Raw genomic sequence first — 22,911 nt, forward strand, 5'->3', positions numbered from 1 at the left:
CATTAACAGGGGGATCGAGTTTAAGAGCCGCGAGGTTTTGCTACAGCTCTACAAGTCCCTGGTGAGACCACACTTGGAATATTGTATCCAGTTCTGGTCACCCTACTATAGAAAAGATACAGAGAATTTGGAGAGAGTTTAAAGAAGGTTTAGCAGGATGCTGCCTGAACTGGAGGGCTTGCCTTATGAAGAAAGGTTGAAAAAGCTCAGATTTTTCTCTGGAGAGAAGGAGGAAAAGAGGAGACCTGATCGAGGTATACAAGATAAATGAGAGGAATACAGAGAGTCAATAGCCAGAAACATTTCCCCAGGGCAGGATTAACGGGTACGAGGGGTCACAGTTTTAAGATATTAGGGGAAAGGTAGAGAGGAGACGTTAGAGGTAGGTTCTTTACTCAGAGTTGTGAATGCATGGAATGTGTTGCCAGTGGTGGTAGTGGCAGCAGAGTCATTAGGGACACTTAAGCGACTGCTGGACAGGCATATGGAGAGCAGGGGGTTGAGGGGTGCATAGGTTAAGTTATTATTTTTTACATTAGGATTAAACCTCGGCACAACATCCTGGGCCAAAGGGCCTGTTCTGTGCTGTACTTTTCTATGTTCTATGTTCTAAAAAAACCCAATGGACCAGGAATAAGAGCCTATAGCTCCAAGCAACCACAAAAATACTCCAATTTTGTCAAATATTAATTTCACTTTCATATATCTAGGTTGACTCAGCCTAATTTTGCCATTCTTTCCAAATGTTCAGTTATTGCATCCTTTTCAAATAGATTCAACATTTTTTTTTGCTATGGACATCAAGCTAACAGGTCAATAACTCTCCATTTAAAACGTGGGGTTATATTTGCTATTGACCAGTCAGGAGGAACCTTTTTAAAATCTAGAGAGTTACAAACGTTAAATACCAATGTATTCACCATCTCCCTTGCTACTTTCTTCAGCGTTGATAAAGCTCATCTGATTCAGATTTATCAACCCTCAATCCAGCTAAATTTTCCCAGTACTAGCTCTTTACAAATACTAACTTGTTTTTGCTCTTCAGTTACACAAATCCCTTGGTCCCCTAGTATTTCTGAGGGGTTTTCTGTATCTTCTTCCATGAAGACAGGCGCAAAGTAACTGTTTAGTTTCTCTGCCATCTCTCTGTTCTCCATTACAAATTCTCCTGTCCCCACCTGTAATGGGTCCATATTTAATCCTTGCTAATCTTTTTCCTTTCATCAATACCTTTACACTCTGGTTTTGTAGCAGACTCTTCAACAGACATGGGCTGCTTAACTGATGCTGTTGGAGGGGAGACAGGGAGCTGCTTATCTGCATTTTCGTCATCTTGTAGTCCTTCTTTCTCTTGATCATTTTTCTCACTCTCAGAAGTTTTGACTGGGCCAACATTTCCTGGAGAAGGTAGTTGCAGGTTTAATGAACTCTTTACTGAGTCAGGTGGCAGATCAAAAGGTTTCTCATTCACTGCAGAAGTTGATACTTTTGTTGATGATCTATTCAAAAAAGTTGTACAATACAGTAAAAACAAAGCAAGTCATAAAGACAGAGACAAAGTAATTAAAAATGATGTTTCCCTTATACATTCTTGATTCAGGTTTCATTTCAAACTATGGAATAAATACATCAAATCACTTAATTTCAGAAGTTTACAGTTCTATGCATTTATAGAAGTTTACATTTCTAGAATAAGATGTCTGCCTTACCGGACTGTGGATGGCACTGGTGACTTATGTTTCACGATTAAAGGAGAATTTGACTTTTTCACTGATGCATTCATGGTTAAAGCTACAAGAGCATTCTTCTCCCTTTCATTTTCTCTCTCTTTTTCTTTTTTATCAACCTAGGACAAGTCCAGTCCAAATTCATTTTATTACTACCAATGTGATGGTGCTCAAAAAAACATACTGGCATATATAATCTATCAATCCACATACTTTGTTAGATATGTATACTTCAGTTCATAATGACCAATACACCTACAGTACTTTCAACTTTAATGATTAGTTTTCTGCAACAATTTTACACTTTCAATCTTTCTAGTCTACGACACTTTGTTTCAAACCCAACCCCAATAGAGATGCAAGAAAAAACATGGTAATGAACATTCACTAACAAAATACTTTTGACAGATTACAACTATCAAAAGCCCAAGGTTGATTTCTAATTGGGTTGCGATGATCCCAGGTGACATTAATATAGTGAACAACTAAAATCCCAGACTGAAATCTGGTTTTATTGTTCTTTTTCTGAAATACAAACATGCAATGCTGCAGATTCAGTTTCAAAAATAAAACAGAAGTTTATTATGCAAAGGAAGTAAATATATTTCCCAACGTGGTATCAGGAATAGCAAATTTCCAACAGGAGCATGTGTTTAAGTCCAAGAATGGAAGCACTGCTACTGCACTGGGTTCCTGGGCATGAGATGCACCAAGTATATTATTTAATTAAGTGAGGGAACATTTATGGGACAGTGATCATTTAACCAAAAACGTTTAGGATGACAGATTGACCAATACCATTTTCCAAGTAAGGATAAATCAATGGGCAAGAACGGGAAAGACATAGCTGAACAATGGCTACTTTCAAAGAGGAGATGGTTTGCATGCAGATGAGGTATATTCCCTCAAAAGAGGGAAGGTGGGATAAACGAAACTAGAGCTCCCTGTAGGACAAAGACAACAGGAATTCAGTTAAGAAAAGAGAAATGGTGCTTAGCCAAGCCAAACACTAAGCCTTGGATAGTGCACTGGTTGGAGTAGGAATAAACAGGGTTTTTTCCCTGAATGGCAGGCAGCGACTAGTAGAATACCGTAAAGATCAGTTTTGGATACCAGCTCTTCACAATACATATTAATGATTTAAGAGATGTTTCATCATACATCTGAACTGGTCCTATAAAATGGGCTCTTGTAGTTTAGTGGTAGTAAAAGTAGTAGTGTCCCAACGTCTGAGCCAGGAGGCCTGGCCACAAGCCCCACTTTCTCCAGGGTCATGTAATAATAAACCTGCATGGGCTTATTTGAAAATATCTAACCATAGCACCTCCACTGCTGGCAGTGTATGATCCAATTTTAGGGATCTTGCGGTGGTGGTGCTGCCCCTGCCCCAGAGCGAGAACTGGTCCAGAGATGTGTCATAATATCTGAGCAGGTTGATTAAAAAATATCCATACTCCTGTAGAAGGGCCTCTTGTGGTTCTGTTGGAGTTTCACTACCTTGGAGCTGGGGTCTAGGTTCAAGCCCCACTTGACATGCATCATATCTCTGAACAGAGTTGGTTAGAAAATATCTACAATTCTGTAAATAGATTACATAAGGAGATATAACTATGAAATAAGAGCTCGAATTGCAGTGATAGTGTCTGTGAATCTTAAGAAACGTGAAAATATGACTGTGTAAGGCATGAGTTGGCTATTATGAATTAGGAAAATGTTTCAGTGAGGATTGACAGTGGGTACGCAATGTCAAACATTCTTAGAACAAATGGGTGACCTGAAAAGGTAGTTTCTTCCTATCTGATGAAAGTGTGCAAAGAGAACAGTGACCAAACCATGGTTTAAAGGCAAAATTACAGATAGCATTAGATTGGAAAAAAAGCATACTGAGGGCATGTTACTAAGGGGAGGGCCAAGGATTGATTACGAAGGGAAAAAAAGGTACGCAGGTAAACTTGCAGGGAACATAAGAATTAAGGGTTTCTTTGGGTATGCAAAGAAAAAAAGATTGATGGAAACTAATGTATGTCCCTTAGACAGAAACAAAGAACAAAGAAATGGCTTACCAACTAAATTCATAGTCTAAGACGGAGGCAAAAACCATATGATATAGGAACAGAATTAGGCTATTCGACCCATTGAGACTGCTCCACCATTTGATCATGGCTGATCAGTTTCTCAGCTCTGTGCTCCTGCCTTTTCCCTGCAACCCTCTATTCCCTTACTAATCAAAAACACATCGCTGTCTTAAGTACAATCAATGATTGGCCTCCACAGCCTTCTGCGGCAATGAGTTCCACAGATTCACCACCCTCTTGCTGAAGAAAATCATCTGTTTTAAAGGGTTGCCTCTTCATTCCAAGGCTGTGCCCTCAGTTCCTAGTCTCTCCTCCTAGTGGAAATATCTTCTCCATCTTCACTTTATCTCGGATTCTCAGTATTCTGCAAGTTTCAGTAAAGATTCATCCCTCATCCTTCTAAACTCCAAGTACAGACCCAGAGTTCTCAACTGCTCCTCATATGACAAGCCCATCATTCCTGGGATCACTCCTGCAGACCTCTCAGGTCCTTTCCCAAGGCCAGCAAAATCTTTCTTTAGTAAGAGACTCAAAATTACTCAATGTTCTAAATATGGCCTGACCAGAGCCTCCTTCCTAACTGCCAATTGAACCTGTATGCTAATCCTTAACAGAAGCCTAAATTCAGACTCCCATGTCTCTTTTTGTTTTAGATTTCCAAATCCTTTCCCAACTTAGAAAATAGTCTATACCTCTATTCTTCCTCAAAGTGCATAACTTCACATTTGCTCACATCGTGTTCCATCTGCCAATTCTGTGCCCACTGTTCTAGCCTGTCCAAGTCCTCTAGCAGTGGACTTCATCAACACTACCTATCCCCCCACCAATCTCTTATCTGGAAACTTAGTAACAGCCCTCATCAGTTGCTTTGTCCAGTTCGTTAATAAATAAACGTGAACAGTTGTGGGCTCAACATGGACCCCGATGGAATTCCATCAGTCACGCACTGCCATCCTACAAAAGACCCCTTTATCTCCACACTCTGGTGCTGCCAGTCAGCCAATCCTCTATCCATGCCATTAACGTCTAACACTACGGCTTTTATTTAGCAGCCTCCTGTGCGGCACTTTGTCAAAGGCCTTTTGGAAATCCAAACATATCATGCTGAATTGTTCTCCTTTGCCTAATATGCTTGTTACCTACTCAAAGAATTCGGACAGATTTTTCAAGCATTATCTGTCCTTGAAGAAGCCATGCCGATTCTGCCCTATTTTACTATGCACTTCCAAGTACACCATAATTTAATCCTTAACAATGGATATAATCTAACATCAGATGTCAGGCTAAGTGGTTAATAATTTCCCATCTGCCTCCTTCCCTTCTTAATGGGGGTATTACATTAGCATAAAAGGAGGACACAAAAAATGTAATGGAAATGAAAGGGAACACAGGATTTAGTCAGAAGGTGGAACTGAAACAAATCTGCATTTGTACAGAAATGGTGTTGGAGAAACTGTTGGGATTGAAGGCTGATAAATCTCCAGGGCTTGTTAATCTATATTCCAGAGTATTTGATGAAGTGACCAGAGAAATATTGGATGCATTATCCAAGACCTTCAGGCACATTTCCTACAGATTGGAGGGTAGCGAATGTAATCCACTATTTAAAAGAGACAATGATTCTGACATCAGTAGTGGGGAGTATGCTAGGGATTATTTTCAAGGATTTTATAGCAGAACACTTTCAAAACAGCAGCAGAATCAGACACAGTCAGCGTGGGATTTATAAAAGAGAAATCATACTTGCCAAATCTACTAGAATGCTTTAAGGATGTAACTGGCAGAGTTGATTCAGGGCAGCCAGTAAATGTGGTTTATTTAGACGTTCAGAAGGCTTTTAACAAAGTCTCACAAGAGATGAACGAGTAAAATTAAAGTGTGTGGGATTAGGGATAATGTATTGAGATAGATAGAAAATTGGCTAGCAAACAGGAAATGATAGTAACAAATGGGTCACTTTCATAAATGGCAGGCAATGAATAGTAGCGCTGCAAGGAATAGCAATTCACAGTATGTGTTAATGACTTAGATGAGGGAACTAAATTGAATATCTCAAAACTTGCAGACACCACAAAGCTGGGTTGGTGAGTTGAAAGGAGAATGCAGAGATGTTGCAGTGTTATTTGGATAGGCTGAGTGAGTGGGCAAATGCATGGCAGATGCAGTAGAATGTGGATAAATGAGAGGTTATCCACTTTGGTAGCAAAAATAATGTGGCAGATTATTCCTTGAATGGCTGTACACTGGGAGAGGAGAATGTTCAGTAAGACCTGGATGTTGTGATGCACCAGTCAGAGGTAGAGCAGGCAATAAAGGTGGCATACTATACTTTAGCCTTCATAGCGAGAGGATTTGAGTACAGGAACACAGGAGTCTTGCTGCAACTATATAGGGCATTGGTGAGGCTGTACTTGAAACAGTGTGCAGCTTTGGTCTCCTTATCTGAGACAGGATATTCTGGCTAGAGAGAGTGAGTGTAGCAAAGATTATCAAATTGATGCACGGGATGGCAGGACTGACATGAGAGGTTGAATCAGTTAGGATTTTATTGACTAGGACCTAAGAAGAATGAGGGTGAGATCACATAGAAACCTGTAAAATTCTAACAGGATTAGGCAGGTTAGATGCAGGAAACATGTTCCTAATGACAGAGGGAGTCCAGAACCTGGGGTTTTAATTTAAACATAATGGGTAAACCTGAAGTGGGAAGAGAAGCTATTGCAAGTGATTTTCTTATCTCATCATAGTCAGTGAATAAGGTGACTGGAGTTCCATCTGAGTGGACAACAGTGAAGTAGTAATGGAGGAAGATGGTGTGATCAACCATGTCAATTGCTGCAGACAGGCTGAGAAAGGAAGGAATTGTGTATCTTTGGCACAGTCACAAAGATTTATCATTTTTCACTCAAACTTTTCAGTACTATGACAGGAGTAGAAACCTTACTGAAGATTATGACTAGAGTTACAGAAAAGACCGACACAAATTTGAAAGATGACAATACTTCAAGGACTGAGGAAACAAAGGCTTATGATGGTGCAGTAGTCTGCAAGGGCTGAGAGGCCAAGCTGTTTACTTCCGAGGTGAGGAGTGAGACAGATTCACCAAGGTTGGTATTTGAAGAGAGAACTATTAATAAACAATTAACAAGGGAACTTGGAAGCAAGTTGGCCTGAGGGAGCAGATGGTGTTGCTCATGGACAATGATAAATCATTCATGACTAAGGTAATTAAAAAGGTTTTGCAGTATGCATAGATAATACAGGAAAGCACAGTATTAATAAGAATTAGTGTATTACTTTATTTGAGAAAAAGTAAAAAGAAGCCTTGCTCAACTAAAGACTATGATGTGATTTCAGAAATTTTCCTTAAGTACACAATAGCACTGAACATTTTCTCCACTATACAGGGGTTTACAGTTCAGGTCATTGACCACTAGATTCTGTCACTATTGAAAGTTATGCTTAACAAGCTTAACTGGACTCTCTAAAAATTTTAGTAAATGGGAAAAGCAAGAGAAGGCATTTTAAATTATTTGTTTCTACATATCCGATTACCTTTCACAAGCCCAGTTAATAATGAATGCTGATTGCTTCCCCACAAATTTCAAAACCAACTTTCAAACCAAATTAACTTACTGCAACTTTTTGGCACGAATTTCATTTTTTTCTTTGATTGTGTTTTAAGGATTTAGTGATTCTTTGCTCCCACAGAATCAAACACTTGTACAAATGTAATGGGCTCAGTGGTCAGCACTGTTACCTCACAGGTACCAGTGTTCCATTCCAAACTCAGGCGATTGACTGTGTGGAGTTTGCATGTTCTCCCCATGTTTGCGTGGCTTTCACTGGGTCCTCCTATTTCCTCCCACAGTCCAAAGATGTGGAAGTTAGGTGGACTGGGCATGCTAAATTGCCCAGTTCAGAGATCTGTAAGTTAGGTGCATTAGCCATGGGAAATGTAGGGTTACAGGGATAGGGTAGGGTAGGGTAGGAGTCTGGGTGTGAATCTCTTCAGGAGAGTCAGTGCGGACTGAATGGCCTGTTTCCACACTGTGGGGATTGTACGACTGTAAAGAAACAAAAATTACTTAACAGGAAATATAGTTAATTATGGAAATAGTCACAATATAGCAATACAGCCACTTACCTTTGGATGATAAGGTGATTTCTTCTGTCCACTGACATCAGGTATGCCAACTATGAACCTTGACCAGTCAGACGTTCTATTGTGAAGATTCTTACAAGTTGGTGGGGCAATAGAGCTGGCAGATACTGAACGAGGACAAATTGGGATAACTGCAGTATCATGAGAAGTGCACAAAAGAAGAAAAAAAAAAGAGAAAGGAGGAGAAGAAAAGACAGGTGGTATTAGCTTGAAAGAAATGCAAAGAAGAGAGAGCTACCAAAACCATTTCTGTCTATCCTACAAGGGATATGAAAACCAACATATTATTCCAGGGATGAACTGAAAGGTGGTTCCACTTTGAACTGAAACAAGCGAATGTATTGAAATGGCACAAGTAAAGACTCTTCTACCAAGCATCCTAACTAAATTATTTAATTTCGACAACTTTGGCAAGGGAGCTTCCCTCTTCACATCCATCCCCACCAAGATGTTCTTAGTGCTCTCCACCTCTTCCTGGAACAAAGGACTGAACCACTCCCACCCATCACTCCCCTCTGCCTGGCTGAGCTTGTTTTCATTGTTTTTAAACTACTCTCATTTTCTTCCAGTCAGAAGGGTGGTCAAGGGTACCTGAAAAGACTCTAGTTATTCCTATCTCTGTGGGGTACATGGAACATCCTTGTTTCAGTCCTATGCCACCCTCCACCATAACTCTTCCTCCGACATACCAATCTCACTGGTGCTGCTTCCTTCTCTTGTCTGGAATTGGAAATATTTATCAATTTCACTTCCAATTTCCACCCTACTCTCATGTTCACCTGGTCCATTGACTCCTCCTTTCCTTGACCTCTGTTACTATCAAGTTGAGAAGATTTGTAGCTCAGGTTGAGATTCTGGATGTAAGTTTGCTCGCTGAGCTGAAAGGTTCGTTTTCAGTCATGTGTCATCATATTAGGTAACATCTTCAGTGAGCCTCTGGATGAAGCACTGGTGGTGTGGCCTGCTTTCTATTTATGTTTGGGTTTCCTTGGGTTGGTGATGTCATTCCTGTGGCTAGTTGATGTGCAAGAATTATAACAAACACTACATTGGACAGGCAGAAAACTAGCCACAAAACGGCATGACCCTCTCACCAATATCCTTACATACGGATGAGGAAGGACACCACTTCAACTGGGACAACATATTCATCCTAGGACAAGCCAAACAGAGACATACATAAAAATTCCTAGAAGCATGGCATTCCAACCAGAACTAACAAACACATCAGCTTGGATCCCATTTACCACCCCCTGAGAAAAAGAACAGGAAATATTGTCACTACAGGAAATGATATCACCCCACCCAAGGAAACCCAAATATATAAAACAAAGCTGGAGCGGCACGGTGACTCAGTGGTTAGCACTGCTGCCTGACAGCACCAGGGTCCCAGGTTCGATTCCAGCCTCGAGCGACTGTCGGTGTGGAGTTTGCACATTCTCCAGGTCAGGTGGATTAGCCATGCTAAATTGACTGTAGTGTTGGGTGCATTAGTCAGAGGGAAATAAGTCTGGGTGGGTTACTCGGAGGGTCAGTGTGGACTTATTGGGCCGAAGGGCCTGTTTCCACACTGTAGGGAATCTAATCTAAATTTCCCATAGTGTTAGCATTAATCAGAGAGAAATGGGTCTGGGTGGGTTACTCTTCGGAGGGTCGATGTGGACTGGTTGGGCCGAAGGGAATCTAATCTAATCCGTCTGGTTGTGGGCGGCACGGTGGCACAGTGTTTAGCACTGCTGCCTCACAGCGCCAGAGACCCAGGCTCAATTCCCGACTCAGGCGAGTGACTGCGTGGAGTTTGCACATTCTCCCAGTGTCTGTGTGGGTTTCCTCCAGGCGCTCCGGTTTCCTCCCACAGTCCAAAGATGTGCAGGTCAGGTGAATTGGCCAGGCTAAATTGCCTATATAGTGTTAGGTAAGGGGTAAATGTACAAGAATGGGTGGGTTGCGGGTCGGTGTGGACGTGTTGGGCCAAAGGGCCTGTTTCCACACTAAGTAATCTAAAAAGCGGGCTACACCAACAGTGCTTCATCCGGAGGCTCAATGAAGATGTTACCTAGTATGGTGACGAAATGTCTGAAAATGAACCTTCCAGCTCTGCAAGCAAACCTACATCCATAATCTGTTTCTATTTCTGAGGATAGACTGGCCACTACAAACACACCGACTCCTAGTTACCTTGATTATACATCCTCGCACCCCGTATCATGTAAAACCTCTATTCAATTCTCCTAGCTCCTCCGTCACATGTTCCAATGATGCCAAATTCGACATGGCAGCGTCCAAAATGTCCACCTGCTTCCTAAACGGAGGATTTCCTAGCATTGTAGTTGACAGGGCCCTCAGTGGGGTCAGACCGATCTTCTGTTCAGCCTCACCCCCTCTTTTTCCTCCCACAACGATAAGATCCCCTTTCCATCCCATTAGCTACTTCAGGTACCTTCAGCGCGATGCCACCACCAGACACACATTCCCCTTCCCTCCTTGGTCAGCCTTTTGCAAGGATGACTCCCTCTAATACACCCTAGCCCACGGCACCTCCTCCTTCAACTGCAGAAGGTTGAACACCTGCTTATTTACTTCCTCCCTCCTCAGTATCCAAGGGCCAAACACCTTCAGGCAAAGCAGCACTTTACTTTTACTTCACTCAATCTAGTTTACTGCATTTGCTGCTCAATGTGATCTCCTCTACATAGGGCAAACAAAGCATAGATTAGGTGACTGCTTCACAGAACACATGTTCTGTCCATAAAAAAAAAAGACCCAATCTTCTAGTTGCCAACCACATCACCTCATTCCATGACCAACATCTATCTCAAGTTTGCTGCAGTGTCCAGCAAAGCTCAACACAAGCTGGAACAACAACTAAATTTTGGCTTGGGAACTCCACTAACTTCTGAGTTCAATGTCAAGTTCAACAATTTTAGAGCTTGAGCAGGCTTTTCCAACCCTCACACTCCAGGAATCCTGAAGGGCTCCTGCCCGAAACTTCGATTTTCCTGCTCCTCGAATGCTGCTTGACCTGCTGTGCTTTTCTAGCACCACTCTGATCTTGACTCTAATCTCTAGTATCTGCAGTCCTCACTTTCGCCTAGGCTTCTGGAAGAACAGGGTTACTCTGACAACTTATTTCCAATTGAGACAGAAGTAGCTGACAGTGTTCCCCAATACTGACAAGTAAAACTATTATCTTCACTGTTATTTCTATTACAAAATCTCAGTGTACTGATTACATGCACGTTTTCTATATAGCATCAGTAAAATCAAAATCAGGTTAGGATTCAGTTGTCGTCAATTGGTTAACAATGCATATTTGACTAGGGTTCTTTTGCACATTTCTCCAAACAAACCAAAGTATCAAACTGCCAACAGTAATGGTTTTGGTATTAAAGTGCAACTATAAAACATACATCAAGATAACTACACTTGCCCATAGAGACAAAGCAACAGATTACGAACAGCTGATTAGTTGAAACACAATGAAGTATTTGCATTGTTTTCATTACATCCATTCAACTGGTAAAACACTACAAAGAGAGCAGACGTTGAAAACTAGCAGCACAGTATAATAGAAAAGATTATTAGAAAAGATCAATAGGACAGATTTCACTTCAAATAAAAAGGACAACAGTAAAATAGTATGCAAGGCAATTAATTGAAACAAGCTTCAAAATTGAAGTGCATCATTCCAAAACAATACTTTGAAAATTATTTCATTTTACTATAATAGTCATCATCTTCCCATAACCTAACTTGCAACATACAAAGCAGTCAACTTGCATCACTGCCATATTTCAAAACCAATTGTGGTGGCGGCTGCAGCCCAGATTTTAATTAATACAAATATCTTATTGGTGCAATAGGAAATTTTACAGCTGAAAACATTTATTAGCTGATGGGTTTACAAGCAGCTTTAAGATGCTTTTTAGACAAATTTGTTTAAAATGGGTGCATGTTGGCTGGTATCTTATTTGTCACTATGGCTTTAACTTTTATTCAGAGACTTTATTAGTTTTAAATTTAAATCCAATTTTTTTTTCTATAGACATGTACAGCATGGAAACAGACCCTTCGGTCCAACTAGTCCATGCCGACCAGATATCCCAACCCAATCTAGTCCCACCTGCCAGCACCTAGCCCATATCCCTCCAAACCCTTCCTATTCATATACCCATCCATATGTCTCTTAAATGTTGCAATTGTACCAGCCTCCACCACTAATTCTGAGTATTTCAGAGGCAGACATACAATTTCAGCTAAACAAGACAGAGTAAACAAATTAACAAAGCAGAATCAATCAACAGTAATTTAGAATTACAACATTGTACACGATAATTGGATTGACCACACCCATACTAGTTATCTGTCTTCAACATCCACTCTCTTCCATTGCTCAAATGCCATCTTCTTCTACACTATTTAAATTAATGCATGGAAACCGAAGTGTGAGACTTCCCAGCTCAGTAAAGCTTAATCACGGCCGCCAATTTTATAAACCAGAATTGAATAAGCATAAGAGTTGCACTGATAAATTTGTCATTACTTTTGAATCAAGGAATCTAGCAAACTAGACTTGAATAACACATTTGCAATGTTTATATTCTGCATTACTGGAATTACTTCTGATAATTTTGGTATTCACAAAGCACCTACAAATAGTAATATAAACATTTTTCCAGTTTGGTTGGCTTACTGTAGAACTAATTCCTTTTTGTAATAATTTTGTAAAGTATTAATCCATGGGATGTGGGTGTTGACAGCTAGGCCATCATTTATTGCCTATCCTTAAATGCCCTTGCGATGGAGGGTAATTGTGAGCTGCCTTTTTGAACCACCACAGTGCATGTGCACTGTAGGTACTCTTAAAAAGTTCTAGAATTTTGACCATATGACAAAAGTAACAATATGGTTCTCAGATAGGATAAAATGTGGCTCAAAGGGGAATTTGCAGGTGGTGGTGGTATTCTGTGTATCTATTGCCTTTATCCTTCTAGGTGGTAGATGGTACACATTTGGAAGGCACTACTGAAGAAGCATTAGGTGAATTGTGGCAGAGAAGTGGATGATATACACTGCTGTCACTGTCAGTGGAGGAGGGAATGAACGATGAAGGTGATCAAACGCAGTGCTTTATCCTGGATAGTATTGAGCTTCTGGATTGTTTTTGAGATTCCATTTGCCTGGATGAATGCAGAATATTTTGGACTTGATTCTAGATGGCGGATAGACTCTGGGCAGTCAGGTGTGTGCTACTCGACACAGAATTCCTAACCTTTGTCTTTCACTTGTTACATAGCTGGCCCAGTTCAGTTCCTGGTAATGGCAATCCTTTGGATGTTGGGAGCAAGGGATTCAGCAACTGTAATGCCAATGAATGTTAAGGAGCAATGACTGGCTTCTGGCTTGTTCGAGATAGCACTTGTGGCATAAAATGTAACTTGCCATTTATACAGTGAGATCTGGACAACATCCAGGTCTAGACTGTGGATCGGTGCTACTTCGACATCTACGTAGCAACAAATGGTGCAACATTAATGATTGCACAATGATCACTCCTACTTCTGATATTTTGATAGAAGACAGGTCCAGGACATTGAGGAAGCGAGATGAGATTTTTACATGAATGGGTCAGGGATCTGCAGCACAGAAGGCAGGCCTTTTGGCCCATTGTGTACGTGTCACTCAAAAACAACCTAACTATTCTCATCCCATTTTCCAGAGCTTGGTTCATAGCTTTACTTCTTAGAAATGAGGATTTCTGCCTCTACCATACCAACAGACACAGAGTTCGAGATTCCCACCACTCTCTGGGTGAATAAAGGTTTTCCTCAACTCTGCTCTAATCTGCCCTTTATCTAAAAGTGCTTGGTATGCAACTTTCAGAGTTTTCATTCTTATTTTAAAATTTCATACACACAGATCTTCCATTTTTGACTATTCTGTTCGCAAACAAATAATTACTTTAACACTGTAGAATTAGGAAAGTAATTGAAATTTCAATGTATAGAATTACCTGGATCCTGACCATTTCCATACAAAGCAGCTGTACTTCTGCTCCTGGCTAAGAACGAATGAGTAGGCGTCAGAAGGCGATTGACAATATTACTTTCCCAAGGACTGAGCTGCAAACGTCGGGCTATGCAGAATTAAGAAAAGTTAGCGTATTTCAATACGTCTCCGAGATAAAATATACAAAGTGTGTAGAGAGGCACTGGCAGAGCAGTTGTGAGTGGCATGAACAACAAAAAAAGGCTGTGTGCGCGGGGTTAACACTATTTATGTTCATATAGAGCTTTGCGCTAGTGCTTAAATTTCTGGGATAAGGACAAAGCATAATTGGCAGCATAACTGAAGTACATAAATAATAGCCAAAATAACTTAGTGAGCTGTTGCTGGAGGAAGCAGCGAATATAAAAATATATTAGGTTGGTCAGCAGGATGGTACTACGATTTACCAACAAATTCAGCGTTACGTGTGATATTTTAGATGCTTCAGCAACATACATATCCTTAGCTTAATTAAGCATCAAGTCATTTAAGATATTTCATGCCACAAAGTAACCAGGCAGAAGTATTTAAAAAGTTGAAACCTTATAGTTATACAAACATTTGAAAAGGCAATTTGTATCAAATTGGCAATTTATATGGAATTGGCAAAACAGACAATTTACTTCATGCATAGCAGTGTGAATTGATCATATTAAAATATCAAAATTGCAATGCATAAGCCTTACAAACAAAAGTACACATTAAGCTTCAAAACTGTAATGTGAAACTGTTCTGGAAATCAAATCCTCTTGTCATACTGATGAAAGGTTTTTTAACATTTTTAATTAGAACTTATTGCGTAATTATAAATTACTCAATCAAATAACAATGCCTACCAACTATACTGTAACTTTAAAGAAATTTGTATGTCATTAAGTCAACTAACTCCTTTAATAACTTTAAATACTCTACAATTGGGTCATAAGAACAGGAGAAATACATCATTCAACCCTTCAAGACCTTTCCACTATTCGATTAGATCATGGCTGACCTTCTACTTCAACACTGTTTCTGCACTATCGCATATCCCTTGAATTTTTAAAATCCAGAAATCTAAATCAAACTTAGTCTTGAATGCACTCATTTGCTGAATTTCCACAGCCCTCTGGAGCATAGCCCTCAACAATTCAATATCCTCTGAGTGAAGAAATTCTCCGTTACTTCAGTCCAAAAGGGTCTTCCCCATATGCGGAGACTGGGTCACCTGCACCTTCCCCTTAACACCAGCAAACCAGGATAAACCTCTTCCTGCCTCTACCTAATTGAGCTTTGTAAGAATTCTGCATATTTAACTGATAAATGAAATCACCTCTCATTCTTAATAAGGGGAAAAAGTGAGGACTGCAGATACTGGAGATCAGAGCTGAAAATGTGTTGCTGGAAAAGCGCAGGAGGTCAGGCAGCATCCAAGGAACAGGAGAAATCGACGTTTCAGTCATCCTGAAGAAGGGCTGATGCCCGAAACGTCGATTCTCCTATTCCTTGGATGCTGCCTGACCTGCTGCACTTTTTCAGCAATACATTTTCAGCTCTCATTCTTAATAAGCCTAAAAAATAGAGGCCCAGTTTATTTAATCCTTCCTCATGAGACAATCCCTTTCCAGAATTAAACTGGAATTTAATTCAAATTTATTTGCACTCCCTGTTTGACAAGCAAATCCCTCTGTTGGTTAAGATCAAAATTGCACACCAAAGCTCTCTATGTAATCGTAGTAAAAACCTTTACTACTTTACTCAAACCTCTTGTAATAAAGGCCAAGATACTACTTTCCTTAATTGTTTGTTGCCCTCACATTAATTTTCAGTGGCTCATGAACTAGGATACCCAAGTACCCTTGAAGTTCCATGTTTCTTAGCCTCTCATTACAAAATATTCTGCATTTCTGTTTTGCTTACTAATATGGAAAATCGCACTTTTCTACATTGTATGCCATCTGCCAAACTTCTGACCACACACTTAGCCTCCCCAAATACCTTTGAAGAATTTTATCTTATTCGAAACTCTCAATTCCATCAAGTCTTGTGTCATCCCTAGACTTGGAAATACCATATTCAAATTACCACATCCAAAACAGTGATATAGAGATTGTGGATAGTTGGAAGGACCTGAAGAGAGAGCTAAGAGCAGCAAGGAGGGGACATGAAAGGTCCTTAGTTGGTAGGATTAGGGAAAACCCTAAGGCTTTCTATAGGTATGTTAGGAATAAAAGAATGACTAGGGAAGGAATAGGTCCAATCAAGGATAGTAATGGGAAGTTGCGTGTGGAGGCTGAAGAGATTGGGGAGGCGCTGAATGAATACTTTTCGTCAGTATTCACTCAGGAACAGGACATTGTTGTCGATATGAATACTGAGGCACGAATAAGTAGAATGGATGGCTTTGAGATATGTAGAGAAGAGGTGTTGGAAATTCTGGCAAGGGTGAAAATAGATAAGTCCCCTGGGCCTGAGTGCATTTATCCTAGGATTCTCTGGGAAGCAAGGGAGGAGATTGCAGAGCCATTGGCCTTGATTTTTGTGTCCTCTTTGTCTACAGGAGTAGTGCCAGAGGACTGGAGGCTAGCAAACGTGGTTCCCTTGTTCAAGAAGGGGAGTAGGGATAATCCTAGTAACTATAGGCCAGTGAGTCTCACTTCTGTTGTGGGCAAAGTCTTAGAGAGAATTGTAAGGGATAGGATTTATGCACATCTGGATAAGAATGATGTGATCAAGGATAGTCAGCATGGTTTTGTGAAGGGCAGGTCGTGCCTCACAAACCTTATTGAATTCTTTGAGAAGGTGACGAAGGAGGTAGATGAGGGGAAAGCGGTAGATGTAGTATATATGGATTTTAGTAAGGCGTTTGATAAGGTCCCCCATGGTAGGCTACTGCAGAAAATACAGAGATATGGCATTGAGGGTGAGTTGGAGGTTTGGATTAGGAATTGGCTCTCTGGAAGAAGACAGAGGGTAGTAGTTGATGGCAAAGATTCATCTTGGAGTGCCGTCACTAGTGGTGTTCCGCAAGGATCTGTTTTGGGACCATTGCTGTTTGTCATTTTTATAAATGACCTGGAGGAAGGGTTAGAAGGTTGGGTGAGCAAGTTTGCGGATGATACGAAAGTCGGAGGAGTTGTAGACAGTGAGGAAGGATATGGCAGGTTACAGCGGGATATAGAGAAGCTGCAGAGCTGGGCAGAAAGGTGGCAAATGGAGTTCAATGTAGCTAAGTGTGAAGTGATTCACTTTGGTAAGAGTAATAAAAAGATGGATTACTGGGCTAATGGTAGACTACTTGGTAGTGTGGAAGAGCAGAGGGATCTTGGTGTCCATGTACACAGATCTCTGAAAGTTGCCACCCAGGTAAATAGTGCAGTGAAGAAGGCATATGGCGTACTGGCTTTTATTGGTAGAGGAATTGAGTTCCGGAGTCCTGAGGTCATGCTGCAGTTGTATAAGACTCTGGTGCGGCCGCTTCTGGAATATTGTGTGCAGTTTTGGTCGCCATACTATAGGCAGGATGTGGAGGCACTGGAACGGGTGCAGAGGAAGTTTACCAGGATGTTGCCTGGTATGGTAGGAAGATCCTATGAGGAAAGGCTGAGGCACTTGGGGTTGTTTTCTTTGGAGAAAAGAAGGTTTAGGGGTGATTTGATAGAGGTGTACAAGATGATTAGGGGGTTAGATAGGGTTGACAGTGAGAACCTTTTTCCGCGTATGGAGTCAGCTATTACAAGGGGGCATAGCTTTAAATTAAGGGGGGGTAGATATAGGACTGATGTTAGGGGTAGGTTCTTCACTCAGCGAGTCGTAAGATCATGGAATGCCCTGCCAGTAGCAGTAGTGGACTCTCCCTCTTTATGGGTATTTAAGCGGGCATTGGATAGGTATATGGAGGATAGTGGGTTAGTGTAGGTTAGGTGGGCTTTGATCGGCGCAACATCGAGGGCCGAAGGGCCTGTACTGCGCTGTATTGTTCTATGTTCTATGTTCTAGTTCAAGCATTGATCTTTGCAGTAACTCACTAGTTACAACGTAGCAACCCAAAAATTAATATATTCCTACTGGTGTACATGTGACCCCAGACCCATGACATGGTCAACTGCATTCTGAAATAAAGCTCAGTTTAAGTCCAATTGAGGCTAAGCAACAAATGCCGACCTTACTAGCAACACCCACACTCATGAACTTTTCAAAACAAAAACAGGGCTTATGGGTAAACAAGATTTAATGTGATTTAGAATATAGGTCAAAGGCTTACATAAAAAAGTTTATGGAGAGTGAAAGATTGCAGGTTTTTCCAAGAGGGAATTGGAATAATGAAACCTAGTCAAAGCTAGGGACCTTGAAAGGAAAAACAGATAGTATAGGCAATAGGAGGGACTGAATGGGAAAACGGACATTGTAGATTTCTTGACAATCACAAGAGTACATACAGTTTGAGATGTGAATATATGATATGACTGGACGATATAGTCATGTGTTAACAATTTGGAATGTTAACTACATAAATATGGCTGGGGAGAGAGATGGCTGAATAAACATGTAACCTTTTGATTGGAAATCATTTAAAGAACAGTGGATTAGAAGCTTGTCTGTAAAATTGCGATGAAACTGGTTACATTAAAAATTTGAGCAGCATGCCATTTTCATGATGCGTACATCTCCCATGCATGCAAGACTAAATATTTAAAATTAGAAACCCAAGTCTGGACTGAGTGAAATGAAGAGTTAAATTCTCATTTGCAGTAAGAGATGGGCGATCTTGTTGAAGCCAGAACCTTAGCTGAATGACATACGGAAAACAAATCATTTCCTCAACACAGCAGCCAGGGAGTGGGATTGAATTAGCGTGGTGAGGGAAGACTGTTATGGGAAATGGTTTATGAAGAGGGTCAAAGAAAAGACAAACCATTTGCCTTATGTTGTCGAGGATGGATGTTGGATAACACAAAAACACAGGTAGATTGGGAAGTTTAGGGATACACTTGGAAGGGAAGGTTGAGGAGTGATCCAATTGAGGCTTTCGGAATGAGGGGTCTGGACAGTGTAAATAAGAGAACATTTCCCTATTAGTGAAAGGAAGAAGAATGAGGGGTCCCAGATTTAAATTAGTAGCAATGAAAAGATACGTTTTTACCCAACTAGTGGTTTCGATCTGGAATACATTGCCTGAGAATTTGCAGGATGCAGGTTCAATCAGGCCTTTGAAAAGTGAACTTGGTGGTTATTAGTAGAGAAATAACATGCAAAGGTCAGAGGGAGAAGACCAGAAGATGGAAATAATGGAGACAGAATTGCCCATTTGGACAGCCAATACAGATGGGATAGGCTGAATGTCCCCTTCTGTGCTCTATTCTGCAGATCAATTCCACATTTGGTAAGGTTGCAGCATATATTCTATAACACTTCAAGTAATGTGCATCTGCAGGGTACCAAGAGTAGTAAAGCTCAAATCTTAATGCTTAGTTCAGCTAAATGGCTCAGAAAAAAACCAAATGCTACCTCAGACAAATGGTTTCAAAAATCCAAATGTGTATAGTTCCCTTGATTAAAGTTTAGGTTCGTAGAAACATGATACTGAAAATTTCATTTAATGCTACCTCTGAGGGCAAATTCAAATACCAGACCTAGGAGGTTAAAAACAGAAGATTACAGAAAGCTAAATTAATTTGTTATTGTGAGAAACATAATGCAAAAAGGATCCGCTTCGCAGTCAGTTTCACAGTTAAATTCATGGTGCAGCCAATAAACAGTTTGATGACAAATGTTAGATAAATTTTTCTTTGAAAACCTTGGTTAGATTTGAAGCAGGACTTTTCTGATGTTGATACAGAACATGGTTTACAGGGATACTTGAGAAAGTATGCAATCCTTTGTTTGAGCGCTGTACAAAAATCAAAAAATGTTGTTAACTTGTCTTTTCTATTAACTATCCACCTGCACCTTTTAGATCGTTTCATAATCGCAGGCAAGATCCAAGACAACTTTAAGAGCCATTACACAAAGAAAATTCAGAGGTTAGTAATCGGAGAACAGGAATTAAGAATTGCATTAACATATAAATTGCACTAATATAGAAAGTATGATTGTCCAGAATTTTTATGCAACTGACAAACAGGCGAGGGTTTCCTTGCTCAAGGAACTGATAACTTGACTGCATCTCTCTTGCTTTGATCAAACTTTACTGATGCTATTTATAAGCAATCTTGCTCAGAACAGGTATTCCCCAATTCTTGTTCGCGCTGAATACTAGAGTGTTTCCGGTTATCTGGAAAGCTGTTGTTAAAAACAAATTGCAGGATATTTTTGAAGAAGACACTAAACCACGAAAAAGCCAGGCATTTTAAAAACTACACAAGGGAAAATATTTAACTGCTTGCATAGACTATGCGATTATACATATTTTACAGTATTGTCTGCTGGTTCTTGGGTGCAGGACAATGAAAAAGACAAATTAAAAAGGACTTGTACTAAAAAAAACAGAAACAAAAAGTTAAAAATGCGTAAACAAAGTAACATGCAAGGATGTAAACTGGGATGGCACATATAATGAAACGGCTATCATTAAACACACTAGAGATTGTGAAAAAAAATTACACTGTATCGATCCAAAAGAACCTTGATATTGTATTTCATCATAAAATGTTACGTGAAGAAAACCAGTGGCTAAGAAGGTACCTCTGTCCGGAGAATTTAATAATGTTGCAGATGAGGATGACAGCCGCTTGCTAATGACAGGATCAGCATTTTTTGCAAGGTTCATTGTAGATACTGATCGCCTATCTGCATCTAAAACAAATGGAAATATTTGCAGTTGATTGCCTATATATAGCATTTCTTTGTTAATATTAAACTCGAAAGACCAACTGCAATATTTCAGATACACCTCAGAGTTATGAAAGTTACAAAGCATGCCTTTTTTAGTTGAACTGCAAGATTAAGCGATGTTACAAATTTATCCCAGAAATGGCTCTAATGAACTTTTCTTTTTTGAAGTGAAGAAAAGATCATATAATTAATTCATGATTAATATGGAAACATAGATTAATGGATGAGCTGTCCACACAAGGAGGAAAAATACTGCAAAGTGATTGCAGTTCAAATGGGAGTGTGTTCTGGTTAGTTCACATAATTGGGACAACTACATTTGTTTCTGGCACCACACATGGAGGTTCACTTCTGAAGTCGTCAAAGTGGACTTTACAGATGCTGCAGACCTGTTGAGTTTCTCCAGCACATAGTTTCTGGATTTCCAGCATCTGCAGTATTTTAGTTTATTCAAAAGGAGGAGAGACCCTGGTGCAGTTTCAAGGAATTACACTTGGCCTAAAAGAGTTGTTACAAGAATGTGATACATTGGTTAGGTTTGTACAACCCTTTTCTGAAATCCGAAGAGGTTTTCATCAAGATTTTTTTTCCTCCATAAAAAAGGTTATTTGGTGTGCAAACAGTTAACCCAACTCCACACCCACTCACCCCATGTCACTCAGATGTGATGTGGGGATGTGGCCTTGTACTGGCAGGTGTCAATTCTGTCTCAGGGCTCTGAGTACTCACAGGTGCACCTGCTGTAAGATTTTTTTCAATTTCACTGTTAAACTGACATATTCAAAAATCTGAAAAACAATTCCGAAAACCAGCTGGTCCCAAGGGTTTCGGATAAGGATTGGGTACCTGTATTTGAAGTTTAATATGTTTGGAGAATTTGATGGGGTGGAGAGAGAACATCTTTTCTTTGGCAACATCTAAAACATGTTTAAATGTTATGCCATTCAGATTGATCTCAGCAAGTGCTGTTTCACAAGCAATGGAGTCAAAATCTGGAACTCTTCTCCAAAAAGGTAAGAGCAATTGAAATTTACAAACTCGAGGATGAAATTGGTTTCTGTTCGGAAATTAGGGGATGTGCAACTAAGAGGGATAATATTTTTAGATCAACTCATTAAACAGATTTCACTGACTAGGCTGATATTTAAAGCCCATCTGCAATTGTTCTCAAGGTCATCATCACGAGTTGCTTTTTGAACCATTGTGAGTCCTTTGAATAAGCAACAACCAGTGAGTTTTAGCAATCGATCTCTAGAACTTCAACACATGACAGTGAACTAATAGCAATATAGTCCTAAGGCAGGATACTTTGCAGCTTGGAAGGAAGCCAACATGTGGCGCTCTTATGCATCTATTATTTTTATCCAAGTAGTCGAAGTCACAGGTTTGCAAAATGTTAGAGGGGCCTTGGCAAGTTATTGCTGTGCATCTTGTGAATGGTTGGTTTTCATTGTGAAGGGAGTGAACACACAAGGTGGACTGGGAAGCATTCAAACACACTTTTCTCCTGGATGGCGTCACACCTCTTAACTACTGTTGGAGTTGCACGTGTTGAGGCAAGTATGGAGTATTCCACCATTCTGTTAACTTGTGTATTGTAGATGGGAAATAGGCACTGGGGTAACTCACTGCTCCTCTAGTCAGTTTTATATGGATGCTCCAATTCAGTTTCTGGTCAATAATACCCCTCCAGATGTTGATAAGGGGAGTCAACAATGGTAATGCTTTAAAATGTCAAGAGGAGATGGTCAGATTCTCTTGTTTGAAAATGTTCAGTTTTATATGTGTAGCACAACTTGACACTTATTAGCTCAAGCCCGGAATTGTCCAAATCTTGCTTCAAAATGAACATTGACTGAGTCACTGATGCATCCTATGCTTAATTTCCTCAATTCATAACGATCAGCAAACACTTCTGCCATTTATGATCTGATTATATAAAAGGGAGGTCATTGATGAAACAGCCTTAGAAATATAGTTGGCCTTAATATACTACCCTGAGGAACTCCAGCAGAGATATCCTGAAGAGAAGATGACTGACCTCTGGCAACCACCAACCATATTCCTTCATGCAAGGTATGACCCA

At 40.2% G+C, this 22,911-nt stretch overlaps 1 protein-coding gene across 6 annotated transcripts in view; it reads right to left on the minus strand.

Annotated features, from left to right (window-relative positions):
• The window catches only part of map7b (microtubule-associated protein 7b), a 147,789-nt gene that overhangs the window by 26,273 nt on the left and 98,605 nt on the right, over positions 1–22,911 (minus strand). For 4 of the 6 annotated variants that reach the window (XM_072554334.1, XM_072554362.1, XM_072554355.1 and 1 more), the window contains 6 exons: positions 20,676–20,786; positions 19,789–19,881; positions 13,981–14,103; positions 7,950–8,098; positions 1,710–1,846; positions 1,231–1,499 (listed from right to left, as the gene is read on the minus strand). In XM_072554334.1, the coding sequence (XP_072410435.1) occupies positions 1,231–1,499; positions 1,710–1,846; positions 7,950–8,098; positions 13,981–14,103; positions 19,789–19,881; positions 20,676–20,786 (882 nt within the window). The remainder of the gene's footprint in view (positions 1–1,230; positions 1,500–1,709; positions 1,847–7,949; positions 8,099–13,980; positions 14,104–19,788; positions 19,882–20,675; positions 20,787–22,911) is intronic. The other 2 variants (XM_072554349.1, XM_072554367.1) reach the window with 2 other exon arrangements.

This window comes from Chiloscyllium punctatum, chromosome 3 (genome assembly GCF_047496795.1).
Source record: "Chiloscyllium punctatum isolate Juve2018m chromosome 3, sChiPun1.3, whole genome shotgun sequence".
Lineage (NCBI taxonomy): Eukaryota > Metazoa > Chordata > Chondrichthyes > Orectolobiformes > Hemiscylliidae > Chiloscyllium > Chiloscyllium punctatum.